Below are 22,964 nucleotides of genomic sequence, written 5' to 3' on the forward strand. Positions count from 1 at the left end.
TTGTCTCATTACGGCATTCGCACATTTTCGGCTTACTATAGCGTTGAATTTTAGTTTGTTAGAAAAGCTATCTGGGCTGCTGAAGAGATTCGTATTTGTCACATAGTATAGTATTATAAGTCCAAGAACTAAGAAGAGTAAATATGGGTTAAAATATTGCGGGTGCCTATTCGGGTTTTGTATTAGAAACCGGGTAAAAAATATTGTGGGTTTCGGATTTCGTATTAAAATCTGGGTAAAAAAAAGATCGTGGGTTTCTGGTTTTGCGTTCAAAACCGGGTTCAATATTGTTTGAGGGTTTCGCGTCCGAAACCGGGTACAATATTGTTTTTCGGGTTACCGATACATAAGAGTGGGTCAATTTAATAGCGAGTTATTGGTTTGGCGTTCAAAACTGATTAATATAAACATACATTAATATATATACCCGTTTATAATCCCTGCATTGTTAACATCCTGTGACGGTGATGGGAAGTGGGAATAATGAATTATTCTAACTCATATTATAATACTACTTATATAGGTATATAAATTAAAATAACTCGAGTATAATAGTTGGGTAGCTTTAAATGTATAATAGTTTTAAATTATTAGGATGAATTTTCCCGATTACTTATTTAAAATTCAACACTATCCTAATATTATAACTATAACTATAACTAATAACAATATTATATTATTATTAAATTTATCTTTTTATTAAAAATATTATAATATTTTATTTATTATTATTTAGTAATTACCAAAGTCCTATTTTTAAATCTCCAACCACTCACTATTCTTATTGGATCTCTTTCTATTCAACCTGTTTTAAATGTCGCGAAACTCATTCATAAACATTTTTTTACGGTCTAGTAACAAAGTATTAGTGGATGGTGTGTTTGGTGTGGGATCGTGGGGAATGGGGATGACAATATTAAATAAATTCATTTTTTAAAATACATAAAATCATCTTACTTGGTTTAAGCATCTATATAGTTTAGCTTAGCTGCGCCGATCGAAAAACTACTTAACAATAAATTAACGATCTAAGTCCTCCTGTTTCAAGCTATTCTACTTGTTGTTCAAACTACCCAGAGTTAAAAAATATTCAATAATTGTAATGGCATTCTTGATTTGGTTATAATTGAGAGAGGAGAGGTGGAACACATAGTTCTGAGGTTTGAACTATAGCAGTAATTTAAATAAATAAAATTCACTGGAAAAAAAATCGTGTTAAAATAGTTGTGACAATTTTGTCTTTTTAATAATATTTTACTGTTTCACTCATACTAAAATAGTAAAATATAGTAGATAAATAGGTATACATTTTAAATTATTCATAAAATGTATATCAGTTGAGGTGTTAAGGGTCTGGGTGTTTGGGAATTCTTTACAATTTGTACACCCCTAAAAATATTGGTCAAGTTACGCATATGATCTGATAATTAAAAAATCACCCTTTATAGATATCAAGTTAGATATAGTACCTATGTTAAATTAGTATTTATTAGCACTAAGCGAAATAAATATTAAATAGTACCAAAATATAATGCAATTTTATTGTCGACATCTAGCAGCATTTTGAGACAACAGTCAGTATATATATTATTATAATATAATAATATATATACCTTGTTGGCTTGCTCCAATATATGGGTGGAACTCCACATTATCACAAATAGATAACAATTTATCTATAGGAAATTGTATAAAATAATAAAACGACAGGATTATATAGTTTTAAAAATAGCAAAGTACACAGACATTTGGTGTAAAATTATTTTTATAAATATGAAAAAATAAAAATACAATATCGTTTACAAATATTTATCGTTACACAATATAATAAAAGTGTTGATGTAACAAAAACATTAAGTAGGTAATAGGTATAACTATAATGTACCTATTATAATTAAAATATTATTATGTACATGTGCACGGAGTATAATATGCACATTTATAAAACAACATTATCTATAGTAAAAAGACAATATTTTCTCCTTGTTCGAGTTGAAGTGCTACTTTGTCGCTGGACGTTGCTCGATCAGCTGGCCCCGATAACATGGCCGTGGCGAAAGTGAGAACAATACCAAAAGCTGCAGTGTACAAACCTGATCCTATAAAATCACATTACAAAATATATTATTTTTAAGGCAACGAGAAGGTAAAAGCACAATTGGCGAGGTATTTTCTACAAAAATCCTTACACATATATTATATTATGTTCTTTTAAATGAAGAGTGTCCGCATATTATTTTCATGTATTTATGTCTGCCACAAGTATTTTTACAGAACGAAAAAATAAAAACACATCACAGATGCAGCTAGAACAGCTCAACCACCGAAAATTATGCAAAGCATCTTCAAAATTAAAATAATATTTTGGTAATAGACATACTTTTTTAATATTATTAATTGGCTCATTTTGCAGGGTATGAATATTTTACCTCTCCCCCTTAAAATTCAATAAAATCTTCACCTGTTAGGTGGACCCATGCAATGGCGAAGCCAGGGGGTTTTATGTGTTTAACCCCTCTCCCATCGAACATTTTTCCCATAATAAATGTATTATTTATATATGAGAACTGTAAAAACTTGGTTTGATTTTTACTTACAACCCCCCCCCCCCCCCCCCATCAAGAGATAATATCCTTAATTCTCGTCATAGATGATTTAGCTTAAAATATTACCTCCGACATCTGGGTGGATTAAACCACTACGTATACAGTATTTTAAATTCGAAAAATTAATAATATGAGTAGACTGGGGAAACTGCAGGAACCATAGCGGTTTATTGTAAATATAATGTAATAACTAATAGGCAATCGTATTTTTTAGATTTTACACGCCCTGGACCAGGAAATCCGTGGAACGTGGAACATCGTGTCGTGGCCTAAAATACAATTTGATTTTTTAAAAAGAACTCATTATATCTATTTACGTAATAATAGGTTATAGGTATCTATAGCAGTATAAGGCACAGTGCTCGTGTTTATGCTAATTGTAAAACTTTGGATAAACTCCTATAGTAATTCGTTTTCTTTATAATAATGTCTGTGTTGTCTCCATCTTACATACGTACGATATAGACAAAACGCGTTTACGCAGTCCGAGTATAAATCGTTCAATTTTGGTTCTAGAGTAAAAATACTTATTATAAAATTGAATTGTGACAATATTTGTGATATCGAACTATGGCGTTTCTTTCCATTACACCCAATATAACGCTCATTATATCGTTTAGAAATAGCAAAAATGTCAACATTTTTAAAATACCTTTAACTTTTCAAAATTTATTTTTTTTTAAACTCAACGTTTTGCCCCAAAAATATTGTCATCTTTTAATTTTGCACTAGGTGTTTTTATTCTAACACCAAAATTGAGCGAGTTCTACTCAGACTGCGTAAACGCATTTTGTCTATGTCGTACCTACGTATGTAAGACGGAGACAATACATGAGGGTGTGACGTCCTCTTATTATGTTCTCGAGTTTTGATAATCAGCTAGTCGTTTAAATGTATTATTAAAATATATAGGTATACGCATCATGATCATACCATTCGTGCAATCCGCAGAGACAAAAGGCACGGATTGAGTTCCACACAGCACCACCACGCGTTCCGAACCCCAACCAGCGGCGAAACAAATTACTCCGATCAGATAGAGTAAAACTAAAAGACATAAATAAACAATTCGTCACATGATTAAACATTTACGCATTATTATATTAAATAAATCCTTTACTCTATACTATATAGGGATACAGCGACTTTACTGTCGTAAGTTCTTATATGAAGTTACTGATAACGACTATTATACATAATGTAACAATGTTACATATAAAAAAAAATTTTTTTTATAATAGTATTTTGTTACTGTTTGTAATTATAAATCTATAGAATTAATAAAAAAAAATATTTTATTTATATTATTTACAAAGAATTTCGTATTTATATTCAAAGGTAAAAACTAAAACTAATTTATCATATTGTGATAAATTATATCATATGATATTTATGATCACCCTTATCAATGAATATCCACGAGCTTATGAATTGCATTCATTTACTAAGGTACCTATTATTATAGTTCTCATTATACGATTATCATGAATTGTGGCCTTTTAAATTTATACATTTTTAATATATTGGTACATTTATACAGTTTTTTCATTCCCTAATCATTACACTGCTGCAGTATTATTTAGTGTTTTCTTAATAATTAAATACCTAACTATTTTCACTTCTTAGTACGATCGGTTACCTATACATTTTAATTTATTGATATGGTAATTGGTTCTTTATATTTACATCTAAAAAAATTATTGGACATATTATGATATATTTACCTACACGGACAATATAGTTATTCAAAGTTTTCCATGTAATTTTTTTTTAAATGAACTTAACTTATTAATTGGATTTGTGTAGGTAACCTTTAAGTATTCAAAATGTCTATAAATTTCATTTTTAATTTAATTGGAAAAAAATAGCTGAAGTACTTAACTGAACTAAGATAAAAATTGCATAAATTTGCCCAGCATAGGAACGTAGAAGTAAAGAGGCCGACAATGTTTTTAATTTTAATTTTATTTTTTATGAATTATTTCAAATTAAGTTAAAGTAGAAAAAAATTGATCGATTTGTAAAGTGGGATGCACCGATTGAGGAGGAAATAAAATAATAAGTTAATCTGACAACGGGGGAGTTCTGTTTCGCCCATGAATTTACTTTGGAAGATGTATGGAACTATAATAAAGTTATTATAAGAAGAAACACGACATTTTATGTTTGATAAATATGTTTGATCAGGTACATCCAACGAATCGTTGATAATGGATGAAATTAACTTGACGGTGGCGTCAGAACGACGAGATGATAGTATAGAGGTATGTAACTATGTAAGTTTATTTATAAATTACGGTACTCTATAATTCTATATATTATATAGTCTATGTTTTCAGGATATAATAGGTACGCCACCACTATAGGTACCTCAAGTAAGTATAGCTGCACGCGAAATATGGCAATTTATATTATATTACACGTACCGCATAACGTTCCATATGCCCATATAGTATGTACTGTAATGAGCTATATTATTATATGAAATACTTGATGATAATTCTATGATAATCATATAACATATATTTGATTATTACCAGCAAGTCCTTGCCCGGAACCAGCTATTCCAAACACGCTTTTCTTCCTTATCGATTGCTTGCAAAAGCTGCCCACGGCCATGGCGGACATTAAAAAGCTGACGAAAACACCAGCGGACATCAACACTAAGCCAACCTTCCACACAAACGGGAACATCAACGAATCCGTGGCTAGTCCTTCGACGGCGAACGAACCGCAGTGCTGGTGGCCGTTGATTTTCTTACACCGGTAGTAAATTCCGACGGACGGACGGCAGCGCACTTCGTAGTACGGTGAATCCAAGGTGTTGTTCGCTGTGGACATAAACAAAACAATCCTACGGTTATTAATTCCACCATGGGCGTAGGGTGTTCAAACACCCCCCGAAATTAAATAAAACAATTTCGAGCTTTTTGTGAATTTGTTCGAGAATGTTATTAACTTGTATATTATGTACTAGACAAGAACTTCCATTGAGGGGAAAAATTGATTTTGATAATGGGCTTGACTGTGATAATAAAAACGATGGTACATTTAGATCACTTTTACGATTTCGAGTTGATGCAGGTGATACTGTCTTAGAAGATCATTTTATTAACGACAATAGTAGATTACAATATACAAGTCCCTCTATTCAAAATGAATTCATTGATATATGTAGTAAAATAATTAAAAATAAAATTGTAGATAATGTAAACAGTTATAAATATTTTGCGGTCCTAGCTGACGAAAAAACCTATATAATATCTAATGTTGAATAAAGTTCGTTATGTTTAAGATATCTAGATGTAATAAATAATGTACCTAATTCGTGAGAATTTCCTCGAATTCATTCCTGTTCATGACATGACGGGCCATGGCCCGTGGATTAGCATTAACAATTATAACACGACTAAAAGAAAATGGAATTAATTTGAATTTTATGATTGGACAAGGCTACGATGGAGAAGCATCAATAAGTGGTCATTTGAAGGACGCACAAACTATTATTCGTTCGAATATCCAAAAGCATTGTATGTGCATTGTAGCGCTCATTCCCTAAATTTAGCAATTGGTTATGCGCTTATGCCTGTCAAATTCAAATGATTAGAAACTGCATGGGTACTGTGAAGTCCAATACATCATTTTTTTTAAAATCTGCCCAATGCACTAATATATTAAAAACACATATTAAAACTTCTTTAGCAGAGTCCAATCATGATAGATTAATTTCAATGTGGGAAACCAGATGGGTTCAAAAGCACGAGTCCATAAAACGATTTCATGAAATGTACATTCCCATAATACATACTTTAGAAGAACACCAAGAAGTAATAAATAACGAAATATCACAAAAAGCACATCAATTTCTAGCAACTATTATCAAACCCGATTTCATATGGGCATTTAACGTAACTGAAAAAGTTTTTTCTTTTACACTTCAAGTTTGTAAATATTTACAAAAAATTAATTGTGATCTTACCAAAGCACGTGATCATGTTCAAGTTGTCATTGATTCATTAAATACTCTATGTCAAAATGCTGATATGGAATTTAACCTAATATTTATGTAGGTTGCACAATGAGTGTACCAAGATTTTCAAAAAAACAAATTAATCGAGACAATTATAAAGATTCTACGCCGGATGAATATTATAGAACAGCACTTTTTATAGCACCATTTCTTGATCATTCCATAACACATTTAAAAAGTAAGTTTGAACAGCATTATGATTTAATTTTATCTTTTCAAAATATTATGCCGAATAAAGTTGTTTTTACAAATGAGAAAGATGTTATTAATTTATGGGATTTTTACAAGACAATACTTTCGGATCATCAACAGTTTAATTCGCAATATTTATTGAGATATATTCACTGAAATAGTGCACTGGTGCAGTATGCAAGTGAGTATTGTGAATTATTTTACATGTATGGTACGTTGTAGTATAATGATAAAATATTTTAGACGTATAGTATAAATTAGTCAACTGTAGGGTAAAATTTGGAGAGGTTTAAAGATATTTATTAAATAATAATGTTAATATTATTATATAGATATTATTTTAAAATGTCCTAAAGTCCACTAGCCGTTTCCTAGATATTGAATATAGTAACTTGGACATATTGGCAAAAAATGTGACCTAGATGAACAAAAATGGTTCTAAGGCGGTCTATGCGGTTGGATACTGTCTTTAAGCGTAATATTCTTAAATAGTTAAATGCAATGTACGTTTAATTTTCATGGACTTACTTTCAGTGGACGGCGATTTACTGGATATACAGTTGTAATCAGTAGGTCCGATGAGCCATTTCGGCGAGTAAATGGCCGTGAATAGAGTAATGGTGGACACCACACTCAACGTCACCCACAGTAGACTTTTGGCGGTTAGAATGAAATACATCTGCACACAAATAATTAACTAAAATATAATAATTAAATATTATATATTATATTTTGTATTTAATTAATTAAGTCATTTTAACATTATAATTTTTTTTTTTACCTTTCGAACGAATATTTTTTCTTTAAAAAATTAAAATCATATAAAGTAAATAGGTACACTATTATAATGAAATAATACAAAATGCAAATAAACATAATATAATGTATGTATTATATTATACTATTAGTAGATAATTAGTGTTGAGTTCATTTTGTATTATCTCTGATATATTATGGCAGATAATAAATTGGATATCGCACGAACGCAGTATCGCCCATGTATATATAGACGTGCACCGTAAACAAAGCATAATATGCCGAGGTAAAGGGCCCCGGGTTATTTTACCAAATTAAAAACGTTAAACCCGTCGTGGGGAACCTCCGCCGCGGCTATATTATAGGCGTATATAACACAGCGGCTCTCGTTTGATTATTGCGGCGAAACCGCCTTATAATACTACATAGTACAATAGTATATACTATATAGATATAAATATAGGAGGTGTGCGCTGCACGAATAACCGGCCCCTCTGATATAATAATATATCATGGTCTACACGTGTTCGTATGGTGCCAAAGTGACGTTGCTACACATCGACTACAAAAATTCACGTATATAACTGTATACGTTTAATATTTTAATAACAACATAACAAACGATGACGTTATAATGAAATATATTGGTGCTTCTTTAATAGATGGGAAAAAAAGGTTTTCATCCACCGTCTGCGCACATAATAATAATAACAATAAAACCTATTCCATTATAATATGGCCCATGTATAGGTACTTGTATTACAATATGTGTGTGTTGAGTGACTCATGTCTCGTAACGTATATGTATATATGTTTAATCTGTCGTATGTAATATTATATACCCTCTTATTGCGTTTACCTCCATTCGTCTTAGTCACGAACGCGAGGCATCCCGACCCTGCGCGCGCTCATCAACCCTCGAAAAATAAGAATTCCCCCGACTAGCGGTCGAGACGGTCTACACTCTGCAGCGAGCACCGCACCTGGTTCAGACTGCTCAACTGCAGCATGACGGGCATGATGTGTGAGTGTGTGAACCGCGCTAGGAAACTGACGACAACGATAATAATACAATAATAATAATTTAATTATATTACCTATGCGCGTATATTGATATTGCCCGTTTCGTACCTATATTGTTTTATAATTTTGTCCATGTCCGAAAACAACACCGGAACAACACTATCGGAATTTTCTTTTGACATTACTACTGTAGGTAGGTACCAATAAAATAAAATTATTCTATTATACTTCGCGCGTGTCTTATACCATACGTTTATATTGTCGTTGTACCATCTTCATTATAATATATAATATATATTATATATGCGTCTACACTTGAGCGTAGGTATACCTATATTGTGTTTCGTTACTAAAAGAATACGCATACGTATATATTATATACTATAATATTATGAGAATAAAATAATATATTAGAGAGAGGCAGCAATAGGCCACTCGGCACGAATAATAATTCGATATTATTCTGGACGGCATGTGGTGTGCGGCCGTGATTTGAAAGAGAAAAATATACACCCGAATAAAAAAAGGAATTAAAAATGGCGTTTAAATATTCACGACGTAATAGGAGACCCTTAATGTGTTATTTTTCTGTTTTCTTAACCGGCTACATAATATAATGAACGAACGAAAATTAAAACCAGCTATATAATATTGACGTCTTAATTTACATCATCAGACCGGTATATCATAAGTTATAACGCACTGCACATAATATTATTTATTATATAGAATTGTAGAAGACTAAGGTAGTAGGTACAATATAAGGTGATTTTTTATAAGGCAAACCCCCATTATTGCGAATAGGTAGTAATAATATTTTTGGAAATATTTTTTAAGTTGTTAACTTTTTGAAAGAAAGCGTACATTTATTATTTCATATGACTTAACACCATATTATACATTTCTGAGCATTTCAATTTATAAAAATCAAGTTCCGAACGAGTACCCAGTTAATAAGTTATAAGCATTTAAAGTAAATGAGCGGATTTAAAATACTACATTTAAACTCTTAAAAAAATATATTCTGCTTGGGAGTTTAAAATAAAAAATATTTTCTGTCATTCAACAAATTAAAAATTAAAAAAGTAATAACGGTAAAAATATATTTTTTTTTAATAATGTTGATTTTTAATAACATCAAATTTTAAAATATTTCAAAAAATTATAACTTTTTGAGAAAATGAGTGTGAGCCATAAACGCACCTCCGCATTACCGATCTAAATCGAAAAACGCGCGTGACTGTGGAACGAAAAGAATCACCTTGTGTATAATATAAAATTGTAGCACTAAACTCACGTGTTTTTCTCTGTTGCTTAGGGCTACATTAATATAATATATTATAATAATACCTACCTATATCATAATTTGTGAAATATTTTTATACTCTATAATATATATTATGCAGTCCAGTGTCCACACGTGTAAAAAACGTATAGTATACTACTATATAGTAGGTTACTCGATGCCCGACACCTGTATATTAATGTGGTGCACTGACGCGTACACTTCGTCGAAATGGTTCGTAGTCACTATATACAGTGAGTAAGCCTTATATACTAGAATATTAAGATCTAAAGAGTAAAGAATAAGCAAACTCACGTATACCTGCAGTGGTTATCACAGTCTCGTAAATCATAATACTTAATAATAGTGTATACCTATTATATTATAATAGGTATATACACTATGGTCTATGACTATACAGTATTATAGGTACAGGCGGGGGCGTATTTAAAAGTACAAAATGGGATGGAGGGGCACAAAAATACACATAATATGTAATCATAATCAGTTATACTTTTAGACCATGTATAAATTGTGTCTTGAATAAAGTGTGCCCCTTGTGCCCCCCCCCCCCTAAATACGCCAATACCGTTCAAGTATGAAGTATACTTAATTATATTAGGTATAATATACGTACAACAATTGATTATAAATACTAGAACGTACAATTAATTTTCAGTGCTTGGGAATATTTTTTTCAGATTTTTTATAACAGAAAAATATAATTTATAACGCCAAATTGTTCATCCTGAGTAATTTTATAATTTTGGTACCTTAGAATATACATATTACTATGGGGAATAAAACAGTTTGGAAAGAAATACACATTATAATATTTGTATGCCTGCGTGTAAAGCAAATTATAATAAAAAAAAACATAATACCTATACTATAATGTATATAGTGTATAATATTAGGTAGATATAGAAGTAATGTACTTTGTATAATATGGTTATCATTCTACATCAATGTTGATTGTTGAATACAATGTTTCGTTGTAATTCGTTGTGTCGTCCCAAAAGTGTCGGAATGAAAACTGATTTATATATTTTAATATGTATTAAACATACACATAACTTAAACACGCTATGCATTTATAGTTTACACCATAAGACTCTGTATACGATGGACTTTCCTAATATTTATTTTATGAGTGACGGACGATGACGAACAACTGTGCAAAACTAAATGTATACAAATACATACTATACTGTATATTATAATATATACATTTTAATTGTAGCTAGATTAAACCATTTCAAAAATCCGTACCTTTTTCGTTTTTCTTTTACTTAAAATAACTTAATTGTACTATATAAATATGTTGATGGGGAATTAATAAAATATATTGACTATATCCAGAGTAGATATTCTATACGATGTCGATCAGTGGCGTATTTACGGGGGGGAATAGATCCCCCCTTGACCTTTTTTTTTTGTAAAATTAAGTTTACTTATTTTCTGTATTTCTCAATATGATACTATTTTTAAGTTTTAAGTGGGTACCTATATCTGTTTTCTAAATGTTCTAGCCGTGGTAATTTATCCGCTTTGATATAGGTACTATACGCCACTAGTCGTTCGTGGCATAAATATCGGAAAATAAAAACATATATCTTTATGGTGGTATGGTATGCTATATTTTTGAATTCTCTGCGAATTATTTTTCATGCATGAGTGTTTATAATAAACCCGATAAATAGTCGGTAAATAAAACAAAATTACCATGAAAACTGTAGATTTACCATAGGGCATGGGTTTATTTTTAGTGACTGAAAACATTGTATTCACCTCTGGGTTACATGCTTTAGATGTTTTTGATAAAGAGGTTTATCCAAATATTCATGAACTCTTGAAAATATTTTGTACTTTGCCTGTATCAACTGCTATACCTACACCTGAACGATGTTTTTCAAGTTTTTATTAAGTATTAAGTCTTATCTAATAAATAGTATGACAGAAGTAAATATTTTATCAATTTTCCTATCTAATATTGAATAATAACTATAAATTAAATAGTAATTATTATATACTTTGTTTATTATAACCTACTTAGACACTTAGGGCTCGTTTTACAATCATAGTTTAAATTTTACCAGTCGAATTCCGCGGTTTAACATTAGTTTAACTATTGTAATACGGACCCTTATAAGAGGACGCTACACCCGCGTGTGTTGTTTCTGTCTTACACACGCACGACATAGGAAATTGTCGTTCACTATTCTCAATAGTGAGCTGTTAGTTTTGATACTAGAGTGAATCAACCTATTATCAAACGATTTTCATTTTCGAGAAAAATAAGGGTATGTGAAGTATCAAAAATTAAAAATTCTCATATCTTGCTTGAAAATTAAAATATTAAAAAATCGCCCACGCAAGACCCAGATTATGTTCTTAACTAAATGTTTGATAATAGGTCATTTCACCCTATCGCCATCAAAACCAACAGCACACTATTGAGAATAGTGAACGACAATTTGCTATGTCGTGCTTGTGTAAGACGGAGACAACACATACGGGTGTAGCGTCGTCTTAATGTGTTGGTTTTATTCGCATGTCACCGGTCAATACAATAATCATGCCAGATAAGCTTATCGATGAACTGAGCATCCAAAAAAATAGAAAACAGGATTTTGTATTATAACTATTTTTTTTGTTTATAAACACGGGATTGTCGTTAGTATGAATTTATAATAAATGCTATTAGGTACTATAAAATTTGTGTTGATTCTTATTTCACCTTGATCCACACTAAACTCAACAAGTTAGAGGATTTTAAAAATGTATATTATATTCGTATTTATTGAGTGTACCTATTATTATATATTTCATCCCTCCCCCTATCTAAATTCCTAAATAGTAAATACGCCACTGATGTCGATGTAATTCGAAAAACACGCATTGGGAAGCGATCTAGAGATAAAAATGTATACAAGTGTGTATAGTATTAAGCAATAGCCCATCTTCCGTTGAAACAAACAGATACATTTCGTAAGAATTAAAATTGTGAAACTTTTAGTACCTAGTTATTAAGTAATTTCAAGTATAAAACTGCTTAAAATAACTAAGTAGGTACCTAAGTTTGTCGTGTAGAATTAAGTTGTGAAATCATTCACTTTTCTAGTCTTATACTAGAAATCATACTCCATATTTAACATAATAAATTTACAATGACTCACGGAGTTGTATGTGTTATATAGATACTTAAATGTATACAAATTACATATTATACATACGAAATTAAAACAAGACTTAAACCACAGATGCCTATGTCCTATATGTATATTTACAACGAATAATTATTAAATCATGTTTTTATATACAGGTACGTATCAATATTTTACATTTTAATCGTCAAATGTCAATTAATATCAAGTTTGTTTTTGTTAATCGTCTCTACGTCTAATTACGAGTGAATATTTTATTCGAGTTGAACACAACTACGGGCACTGTGCAACTGCAGTCTACAGTTCACCTGAGCAACCGGTTTGAAATTTGAAAAATCACATACTGCAGGATAAAAAAAAGTTACCAGACGGAATAGAGAGAACGATAAAAGAAGAAATCGAAATAGAAAATATTTATCATTACAGTTTAAAACATTTTATGTGTCTACCAACAAATATACCTATACATAATTATAAACAATGGTCTAAATATAATAATATTGTAATAAATAATAATATAGTACCTTCACGTGCCGTCTTTAACAAACATTAATACACTTTTTAAATTATTTTTTTGAATTATTTAAAATTGACTATGGATAAAATGTTAATAAAGTTAATATCGTTTACATTATCATAGTCAAGTATAATACCTAAGTATCGTATTCCATTTGAATTATTAAAATTTTATAGTACCTACCTAATACCTATCTATGAAATAAGATGTCTTTATACTTTTTTTTTTTAAAGAATAATAGATTTTTATCATTTTTTTTTTTTTTTTGAATTGATACTATCAATCGATGACATTATACTGTTAATTGTAAACATGACTATTTTATTGCATTAAATTTTCAAAGCTAAAATATTATATTCTGACGATTCACTTATTAAACACATATTCAGATTACCAAGGGTTTGGCGTTTCGAATTACGATGGGTAGGTACCTATAAACCGTAAACTACCATCGAGAATTTGAGACCACAGCTGTTAATGCAGTAATCTTTAAATTTTACTTTTAAAAACGTATATTTATTTTTACCACATAGAAGATATAGTATTTCTCAGACTATATTATAATAACATTTAGAATAAAATAACGATTAAAAACTGGTTAGGTAGGTACTCAGATGTAAATTCCCCTATATCTATTACCTATATAGGTACTAATTATAACTAAATATTATATAATTATTAATTATGGTTATTGAAAATATATATGTAGGTATCTCTTATACAACTCTTAAAACTTAAAAACTATATTGTTCGTTTAACTCATGTGACGAATATTATTATACAATTTCGTTAAATGCAAAAAATAATTGTTTTTTGAACGACAGAGGATTTTTTTTACTAATTTATTTTCTTAATTGAACTCAAAACATATACGGCAACGAGCGGTCTTGGCCTTCTCCTAATTATGCATGTAGACGTTTGTAGTCTTATAATATAGTAAGATTATTATAGGTTCCTGCAATGGAATATTATATACTTATGTCCTAGGCATTTATCAAATATCTATATTTAACTTAAAATAAGGTGTCTGGTGAAACTTTCTACTGTCTACTCGCTGGTGTCTCGTGTATAATATAATAATATACACGCGTAAATACAGTATACTCACTGTACAATGCACGGACATATTGGAGCAGCTGTTCATTTTCATGTATAAATATTCGTCATTTAAGTTATTTTAAAATATTCTATGCTATCTAGTATCTAGTCATTGTTAGTTTACTTAAATGTAATGAGTAATAAAAATATGGACTATGAACATTGATTAAATATCAATAATTTAATCACTGCTATAATATATTTATAATATAAACTATAGGTATTATACCTACATAAAAATATACTTTTATATCATCAAATGTACTAACAGTCATAAAATAAATTATTACAACAGCTGCAAAAATTAATATTTACAGTATTTATGTGTAGTGTCTACTTAGTAACTACAAAATACATACTTAACTTAAGTTATAATATTAATAAATCATAATTCATAAATAAAAAATGTATACCTATTGTATAACCAATACAAATAGAATATTTTAATGCATCTTTCAATATTAAATGTCATGTATTCGTACTATATTCAGGTGCCCAAGTGTTCAGGTAGTTTATATCTTTTGTAAGAATTTTAACTATTTAAAATACCTACATATACTACGCACTGCTACACCCAGATCCTAATACGTATTATATATATATATGTAACTATTATATAACAATAATATTCAATTTAGTCGTTATAACGATTTTCGATGCATTAAAATTATTTTTATGTAGGGTATCTACACAGATTCTACAGCATTAATTAAATGTATTAAAGTGTCAAATAAACACATTTGTTGTACACAGAACTAAACTATAATAATTAAAATCGACGATTGCCAATAATAAATTAATATCAATATATCATTAATGACTATTCAGGTGAAAATCTCCAAATGTATAAAAGAATAAAATAGGGATTTAATATTCTAATGAATTATGAGTTATGACATTATAAAATATATTTTTAGTTATTACTTATACAATAATGTATCCCCTTTATCAAGTTTTAGAGAAAAAAATTATTCATGATTGATTCCAATGTCCATTACAAATAGCATTATGCAGTGGCGTACATTCAAATTTGCTCTGGGGGGGTTCAAAAAAAATAACCAACACTAAAACCTTCTCTTTAAAACTACCCATTTTCCTAACAATTACACGTTAGGTACAATGGGGTCATTGTATAATGGGTTGTATTAGACTTGAGTTCAATGATAAAATATCATTGTATAAGAAAGACGATTCTGAGCGAGGACGGTTTGTCACTCTGGATATTTTATACTGTTATTAATTATTTTATCATGTAAGTTGAATTAATATTATAATATTATAATTTTTTATTCGTTTCTATGGTGATAAACAAAACGTTAGAAATTAAAATCCCATTTTTAGCGTTTTTTCGTAATTTTTCGGTGGTTTTTCCCGTGGCATTAAAAACTATTGAGAAAATCAGAAAATAACCTCTCTAAAGTACCATCTTGATCCAATTTGCTAAAAGATAAGGTACTATATGTTGAAATCGAAGCACTCCTTCAGGAAGAAATTTTGTATACAGGAACAGAATATATATAAAAAAAAAATAAACACCATTATAAAAACAATATAGCTTCCTCACTCCGCTCAGAATCTAAAATAGTAGATACGAAAATCCATTTTATATGACATTGTCGACGTACGCCGACCTAGCACGGCGGCAGTCAGCAATGGAGATGTTGGTATAGTGTTTTAATGTTTTAATGTTTTTCTAACTTTTCATAATAACTTCTATTTTTATGAAATAATTACAATTTAAACATGAATAAATAAATTATTTCAGACTATTTTTTTAATAATCAGAAATCAAAATTAACCGAAAATAACCGAAATTAACCGGTATTTTTCAAAACCGGTATTAACCGGTTCTAGAACCGTTATATTTTTTTAAAAAATCGAAACAAAATCGGAACCCTTAAACAAATTAATTTAATAACCGGAACCGAAACACCCAACAGGTTCCAGTCCCTGCCTTTATGTAGAAAAAAATATTTTTGTTAGTTATTTTTAAATATAGTAGTAGGTTACAAATAAATAATGATAATAATTACATATAAGTCTTTATGTTATACTTATAAAGAAATATTAAAAAATATATAAGTTGTATAAAATACTAAAATGTATAAATGAATACGTAATATTTATAAAAATAATTTTTGTTGTCAACTAAATATAGAAAACTATGATAATAATTACAATTCCTGTCATAATTCATTTTTTTTACTCACTTTTGTTAGCACTGTTTAGGTTAGGTTGCTGGTTCACTACTTTTTAAAGTAGTTATTTGAAACCAACTTAACAAAATCATTGTGTATTATATCAAACTTTTTTTTGGTCGAAAAGTGAATCGGCCGAAAAGGTAAGGGTACGTTTTTGGTCGTATTAAGATGTATTAATGTCTGCACGCAACTAACTGACTGTGTACGATCAAATGTCTATTTTGATTGATATACGGCACATAATTTCGTTATGAAATCTTTTTTCGTTGTTGGTAAAGTATAGTGTTATACTCAATAGTCAAATTATTATAACGTATGTTTGTGTATACACGGATGATTAATAATAAGAAATTTATCAATAATATCACAATTTTTTTTTTGGTCCTGGGGGGGAATTGATCCCGAAAACCCCCACCGTATATACGCCACTGGCATTATGCCACTACAAAAGTATAACTATAAACTTTATAAAGTAGTTATAAGATATACAACGAACATATTATACTTACACAAATAATTTATAGTATTGAAACAGTTTTTAAATAAATATTTTTTTAAGTGAAAAGTTAAAATAAACAACTTAGATTCTATTTTTAAATGACTATAATATTCCCACGCGATAACAATATGATGTGAATTACAAATAAATAAGATTTAATAATAATTAGTCAATTTTATGTGCTAAGTGCAAATAATATTATATAAGTAGGTACCAAGTATAAATGTATAATACCAATCATATATTTTATACAAATATTGTTTATGTACAATGTACATAAAATATTAATATATTATAAATCCAATCCATACATAGGTGTGTACAAATTGCAAGTGTGTAAGACGTTAATTACTTATTTATGTGATATTTCAGTTTAAAAACCGTCTTTATTTTTTACAATGAATTAGGATGGGTGCATAACAATGAGTACAGTTTGCGTTTTTATTTATTAGTTATTACTTACTACAATTATTATTACAGGATAATTGTCCATTCAAAATTTAATAATTTAATATTTGTTTCATACCTTCATTTTTTGAACAACATATGTTTACTATCAATCACTTATAATGGCACCTAGCCACCTAGGTACTTAAAATCTAGTTTCGACTTTATTGTTGACATTTACTAGTAGTTACTAAGCAAATTAGTTCTGTTACGTCTTTAATGAGTTTTAAGTATATTTTGTATTATTAATTACAAATTGTCCGAAAATTAGAACAATATTGCAATCTCAAATATTCAAAATATTTACTACTTACATACCTAATAATATAACGATGCAGACAACAGAATTACAACGTCCATCAGGAGGTAATTAAACTATATTTGTTCATATATTCATATTTTGCATACATGCAATAATAATTGTTAATTATCAAATATATTTAGGAACATTACAATTTTTAAACCGTAGAATTTAATTTAGTAAATATTTACTTTTTTTTAATTTTTCATAGCTTATACGTACGTAGTTTAGGACTATTAACACTTATAAAATGTTTATACGTCCATATTCTTTAAAATGGTCTTAAAAAAACATAAATGTAGGTATATATAGATTAATAAATATATAATAATATTATGTACCTACTATTAGCTATATTTTATTGTACCTTTAGTTATAATTATAATTATTCAAACTGATATTTATGTACCTATTAAAAGGAATATGTCTCTTATTTTGTGTTATGTACTCGTATAATTAATGTACTATTAATAAACATATTTTATAGTAAGTAGGTACCTACCTAAGTAAAAAATTAAACAATCCATATGTTTTATAGTATTTTATTAGAAATAAAAGTATATTGAAGATCTACAGAATCCATAACTGAAAAGTCCTAAAAAATAAACTTCTTAGTTTGTGATCGTGTTTTAGGAATATAATTTAGAATACATAGATTCGATGCAGGAACATTTTACTATATGGGTTTACTACACTACATGTTTATTTTGGAATTAGTTCGACAGTAAGGTACATTTTATAAAGAAAAAAAGTTGAGCCAAACGAATACAAATACATTTAAATAGTGAAATCAATAACAATACAATAAACATGAAGACTATACTTACCCCGTAATATTTTATAAGTAATTTAAAAAATATATAATATGTACCTATTACCTAAATATAATAAATTACGTTTAGTCATAATGATATTTTAACTACCCATTTAAAAAACATATTGACATGTTGATTATTAAATATAAACATAAAGGTAATATAAATTTTATCGAATTCAATCTTGAATATTTTCACAAATTAAAAAATAAGCTAGGTAACCGGTGTCAACTGTCAACCTATAAATTTAATAATTTACAACAAAAATATGATTGAAATAAACTATTTAATACAATTTACGAATACGTTAATACCTAACTCTGTAACACGATGATTCACCAAGCATGCCAACTCCTAATTTGAATTTTAGAATCTTTAAATATACCTACTATTGAAGACCATATTTTTAATCTATTGGATTCTTATACCTACTTTATAAAGAGTGTCATTGGACATGAAAACTCCTTTTTAGATTCTGAGTGGAACGATGAATGTATTGATTTTACAATGATGTGTGTTTTTTTTTTTTTTTTTTGTGTCTGTTATCACCTTTTAGGACAGAAAAAGTGCTTCGATTTTCTTCCACAGTATCTTTTCTGATAGGAAAGTGAATCTAGTTGGTACTTTGGGGGGTCAAAAGTAAAATTAGTTCATTTGAAGAAAATCGTTACGTAAGAAATCGAGTGAATATCAAATGTTGTAAAAATATGAATTTCAAACGCTCATAAAAATTTAATTTGAGTTTCTTATAGAAATTTTTTTTTTGATAAAGGTAGATTAACCTATAAGGAATCTTGTATTACATTTTAAAATCTTAGTTCTAAAAAGAAAAATTTTTACGAATAATTAACTCAAAATAATTTGCTAATTTTCGTGATTTTTACATATTTTGTCAATTTTTGAACTTTAAATGCTAATAAAAAAAACTGTGACTAAGGATTTCTAATATTTTTCAAATGTTATTGTAACAATATAGTAGGAGCCTTGTATTAAATTTTCAAGTATTTTTACTCAACAAATAAAGTTTTATTGACATTCATAGAAAAAAAAACGAATTAAATTGGAAACTGAAATTGTCCGTAAACAGCTCAAAACATTTGGAAAATTTTATGATGTATAGAAAGTGCTAAAATAAACATTCAGTCAAAATAACATGTATCTACGGTCATTTGTTTAAGAGTTGCACCAATAACCCAAATCAATTTTCTCGAAAACGGATTTTGTGTAAAAATTCCCGTTTTTCCTTAATTTTTGTTTTGTTTTTCACGGCACTTTTGAAAACACTTTTAATATCCTAAAAGGAGATGACAGACACAAAAAAAAAAAAAAACACACATCATTGTAAAATCAATACATTCATCGTTCCACTCAGAATCTAAAACCTGGAATAACTATTTTAGTTATTTTCTTGTGATTATATAATATTATTTGTGGGTACTTGAAACTTCTAAAGTATACTATTATATATCTATGATAGTACCACGGTTTGTTGTTGATGTATAACGCGTTACCTAATGGATATTGTGATATGATTAATTTGAAAATTATTAATAATACTATACATAAGTGTACCTATAATAATATGTATGTCTAATATCTAGACTGACAAACCGTCTCCGCTCAGAATCGTTTTTCTTATACAGTGATATTATATCATTGAATTCAAATTTAATACTATCCATTATACAGTGACCCACTTGTAACCTACTGTACAGCAGAGCGACATCCACTTACCCACCTTTTTTTACTTTCTGATGCATTAATGCATCATCGAAATCAAAATTCCACTGAATAGGTTGTTACTGAGTTGTTAAATATTGCACATGATAAGAATAAAAGTCCTTAATAGGTAGGTACCTAATGGTTTTACTTTTATATAAAATATTTAATATAGGTAGGTATGCAATATTTACTATTATTTAGTCTTCTAATAGGTACTTAGTATACTTACCTAAGTAGATCATTTTTACAAATTAAGACTTTAATAGTTTAATATTATTTTACTTTATCACACGGGCTATAATTATTAATATTATCCTTAGTACAATAAAGTATAATAAGTAATAACTCGAAACTATTCGTTCAAATTTCAATTTAGGTGCAACAACATTTTCAAAAAATTATATTATACTAGACAATTTATTGTAAAAATGTAGGTATGGTTCTAATTTGGAAAAATAAAGTTTGTATCGCCATTCGACACCTTTTAAATGGCATAAAAATCTAAGTATTTGAAAATATGGTCTATAATATAAGTAGGTATACTTAGAAATAGAATAACAGCATAATTTAACCGGGAATGGGGGTGAGCTCTGAGCTTGCTTGGTAAATCGCTCTATATAACAGGAAATATGTTGATATAATAATATTATCTTTGTGGCTCGGCGTGGCGCAGTGGCTGAAAGCAATCATGCGCCGTGATAAGCAACGATCGCTGCTATTAGTTCTCGGATGGGTGACCATCCGGGTCCATAGTAGCAAAAACCTTGCCATACATTAATATGTTGCCAACCAATCGTACCAACCATATCAACCCTTCCAACCGTAACCCCTATAATAGCTAATGGCCATAGTTGCCGGGCTAATCAAAAAAATATTATCTTTGTTTTAGTCAATGGTCAGTATTTATTTTTGGTTTTGAATATCATTTCCACTTTTTACCACATTATTTTACTATATCTACATAATACATTCTAAATACACATATTATAACAGCCTAGTGTGATTATCTCCATGAAACGAGTACTACTAATATTACATTTTAAAATGGTAAGCAAATAAAGTATTTTATGAATAGTTTTTATCGGCCGTGATTCGTAATACAGTGCCTAACCTAATGCGTATATAATGCGATTATTGTGGCTTGTACCTATGTGTATGTATATTGAAGAACTATCCATTAGGTTCATACAATTATTCTTCATAAAAACTTATTATAACGTATTAAACTTATTTTGTAGTTATAAACAGAAATCCAATCGATTTAACTAATTAATTATAACATATTATGTACGGGTCTAAAGTACGTTTTAATTTAATAACCTTTGATCCACTGACTCACACGTTACTGATAAAAAACCACTTCGTCCAGACGATTTAAATTAATTAGGTATATATTATTTGTTTTTGACACACTTTGACATTTAATAACCGAAAGACGAAAACCATATTATAATAATATAATGAATTATAACATTTTCGGAATAAGCTATATACAACTGAAATTTATTACTAATTAGTAATTACTATAATACAATATTAGTTATTCTTATTACAAATCGAATAACGCAATACGAACTTAATTTGATTACCTACCTATACGGTATAATATATTATGATGTGTAACTGTAGGATCCATGAGGTATACCACCTACCTATACATAATTATAAAAATATTTTTTTATTTACCGCAAAACTGCAGCCGACGACCGTTTGTCGAACGAAACACTGAAATGTAAATTGTAATGGATAATGATGATATTCGAATTGAATGTTTAAATATCGTTTTACGACGAAACGCGCACTACCTACATTAATACAATTTATTACAATCGCTTGTTGTTACAAAATATATTATATTATACAAACGCGATAACCGAAAAACTACGAACGCAACGACTGCTGTTCCGTGCACGCGGCGTACCGACGACATGCCGTGATCGCGCTTCGTGACCGAATGACTGGGTCTGCGCGTGTGCTGTCTGTTCATCGCCAGCCGCCGTTGCGTACGAATGTAATATGCATAATATAATATTATTATATCATACTCCGATACTCGTATATTATAATATTATTATGAATGGGTTGGTGGTTTCCGCTGCTTCCGCCGGTATACTGTATAGATGCAGTACGTACTTATAAATTATTATTACTGCAGCGGTGCACAGACATAATTTGGAAATGTTTAGAAACATTTACAAAACTTTTTAACAACGATAATATTTTTAATAATAATAGTAAAGTTAACTGATGTCGGTTGTATCCGGAGTCTCCGATTTTTGTCGAGCGTGGGCCTATTACACATTTT

At 29.1% G+C, this 22,964-nt stretch overlaps 2 protein-coding genes across 3 annotated transcripts in view; one reads left to right on the top strand and one right to left on the bottom strand.

The window, feature by feature from the left end:
- Window positions 1-1,747: 1,747 nt before the first annotated feature.
- On the bottom strand, window positions 1,748-22,625 carry LOC100159230 (lipoma HMGIC fusion partner-like 2 protein-like). 2 transcript variants are annotated; one of them, XM_008191782.2, is made up of 5 exons: window positions 22,346-22,625; window positions 7,357-7,507; window positions 5,144-5,437; window positions 3,540-3,653; window positions 1,748-2,099 (listed from the first exon to the last, which is right to left on the bottom strand). In XM_008191782.2, the coding sequence occupies exons 2-5, from the start codon at window positions 7,505-7,507 to the stop codon at window positions 1,957-1,959; spliced, it is 702 nt and encodes a 233-aa protein (XP_008190004.1). In that variant the 5' UTR covers window positions 22,346-22,625; the 3' UTR covers window positions 1,748-1,956.
- Window positions 17,653-22,964, top strand: part of LOC100572755 (leucine-rich repeat-containing protein 71-like) — a 32,974-nt gene continuing 27,662 nt past the window's right edge. The window contains exon 1 of the mRNA XM_003240995.4: window positions 17,653-18,187. Coding sequence (XP_003241043.1) covers window positions 18,154-18,187 — 34 coding nt within the window. The 5' untranslated portion in view covers window positions 17,653-18,153. The remainder of the gene's footprint in view (window positions 18,188-22,964) is intronic.

The sequence above is a fragment of the Acyrthosiphon pisum genome, chromosome A1, assembly GCF_005508785.2.
Source record: "Acyrthosiphon pisum isolate AL4f chromosome A1, pea_aphid_22Mar2018_4r6ur, whole genome shotgun sequence".
Classification (NCBI taxonomy): domain Eukaryota; kingdom Metazoa; phylum Arthropoda; class Insecta; order Hemiptera; family Aphididae; genus Acyrthosiphon; species Acyrthosiphon pisum.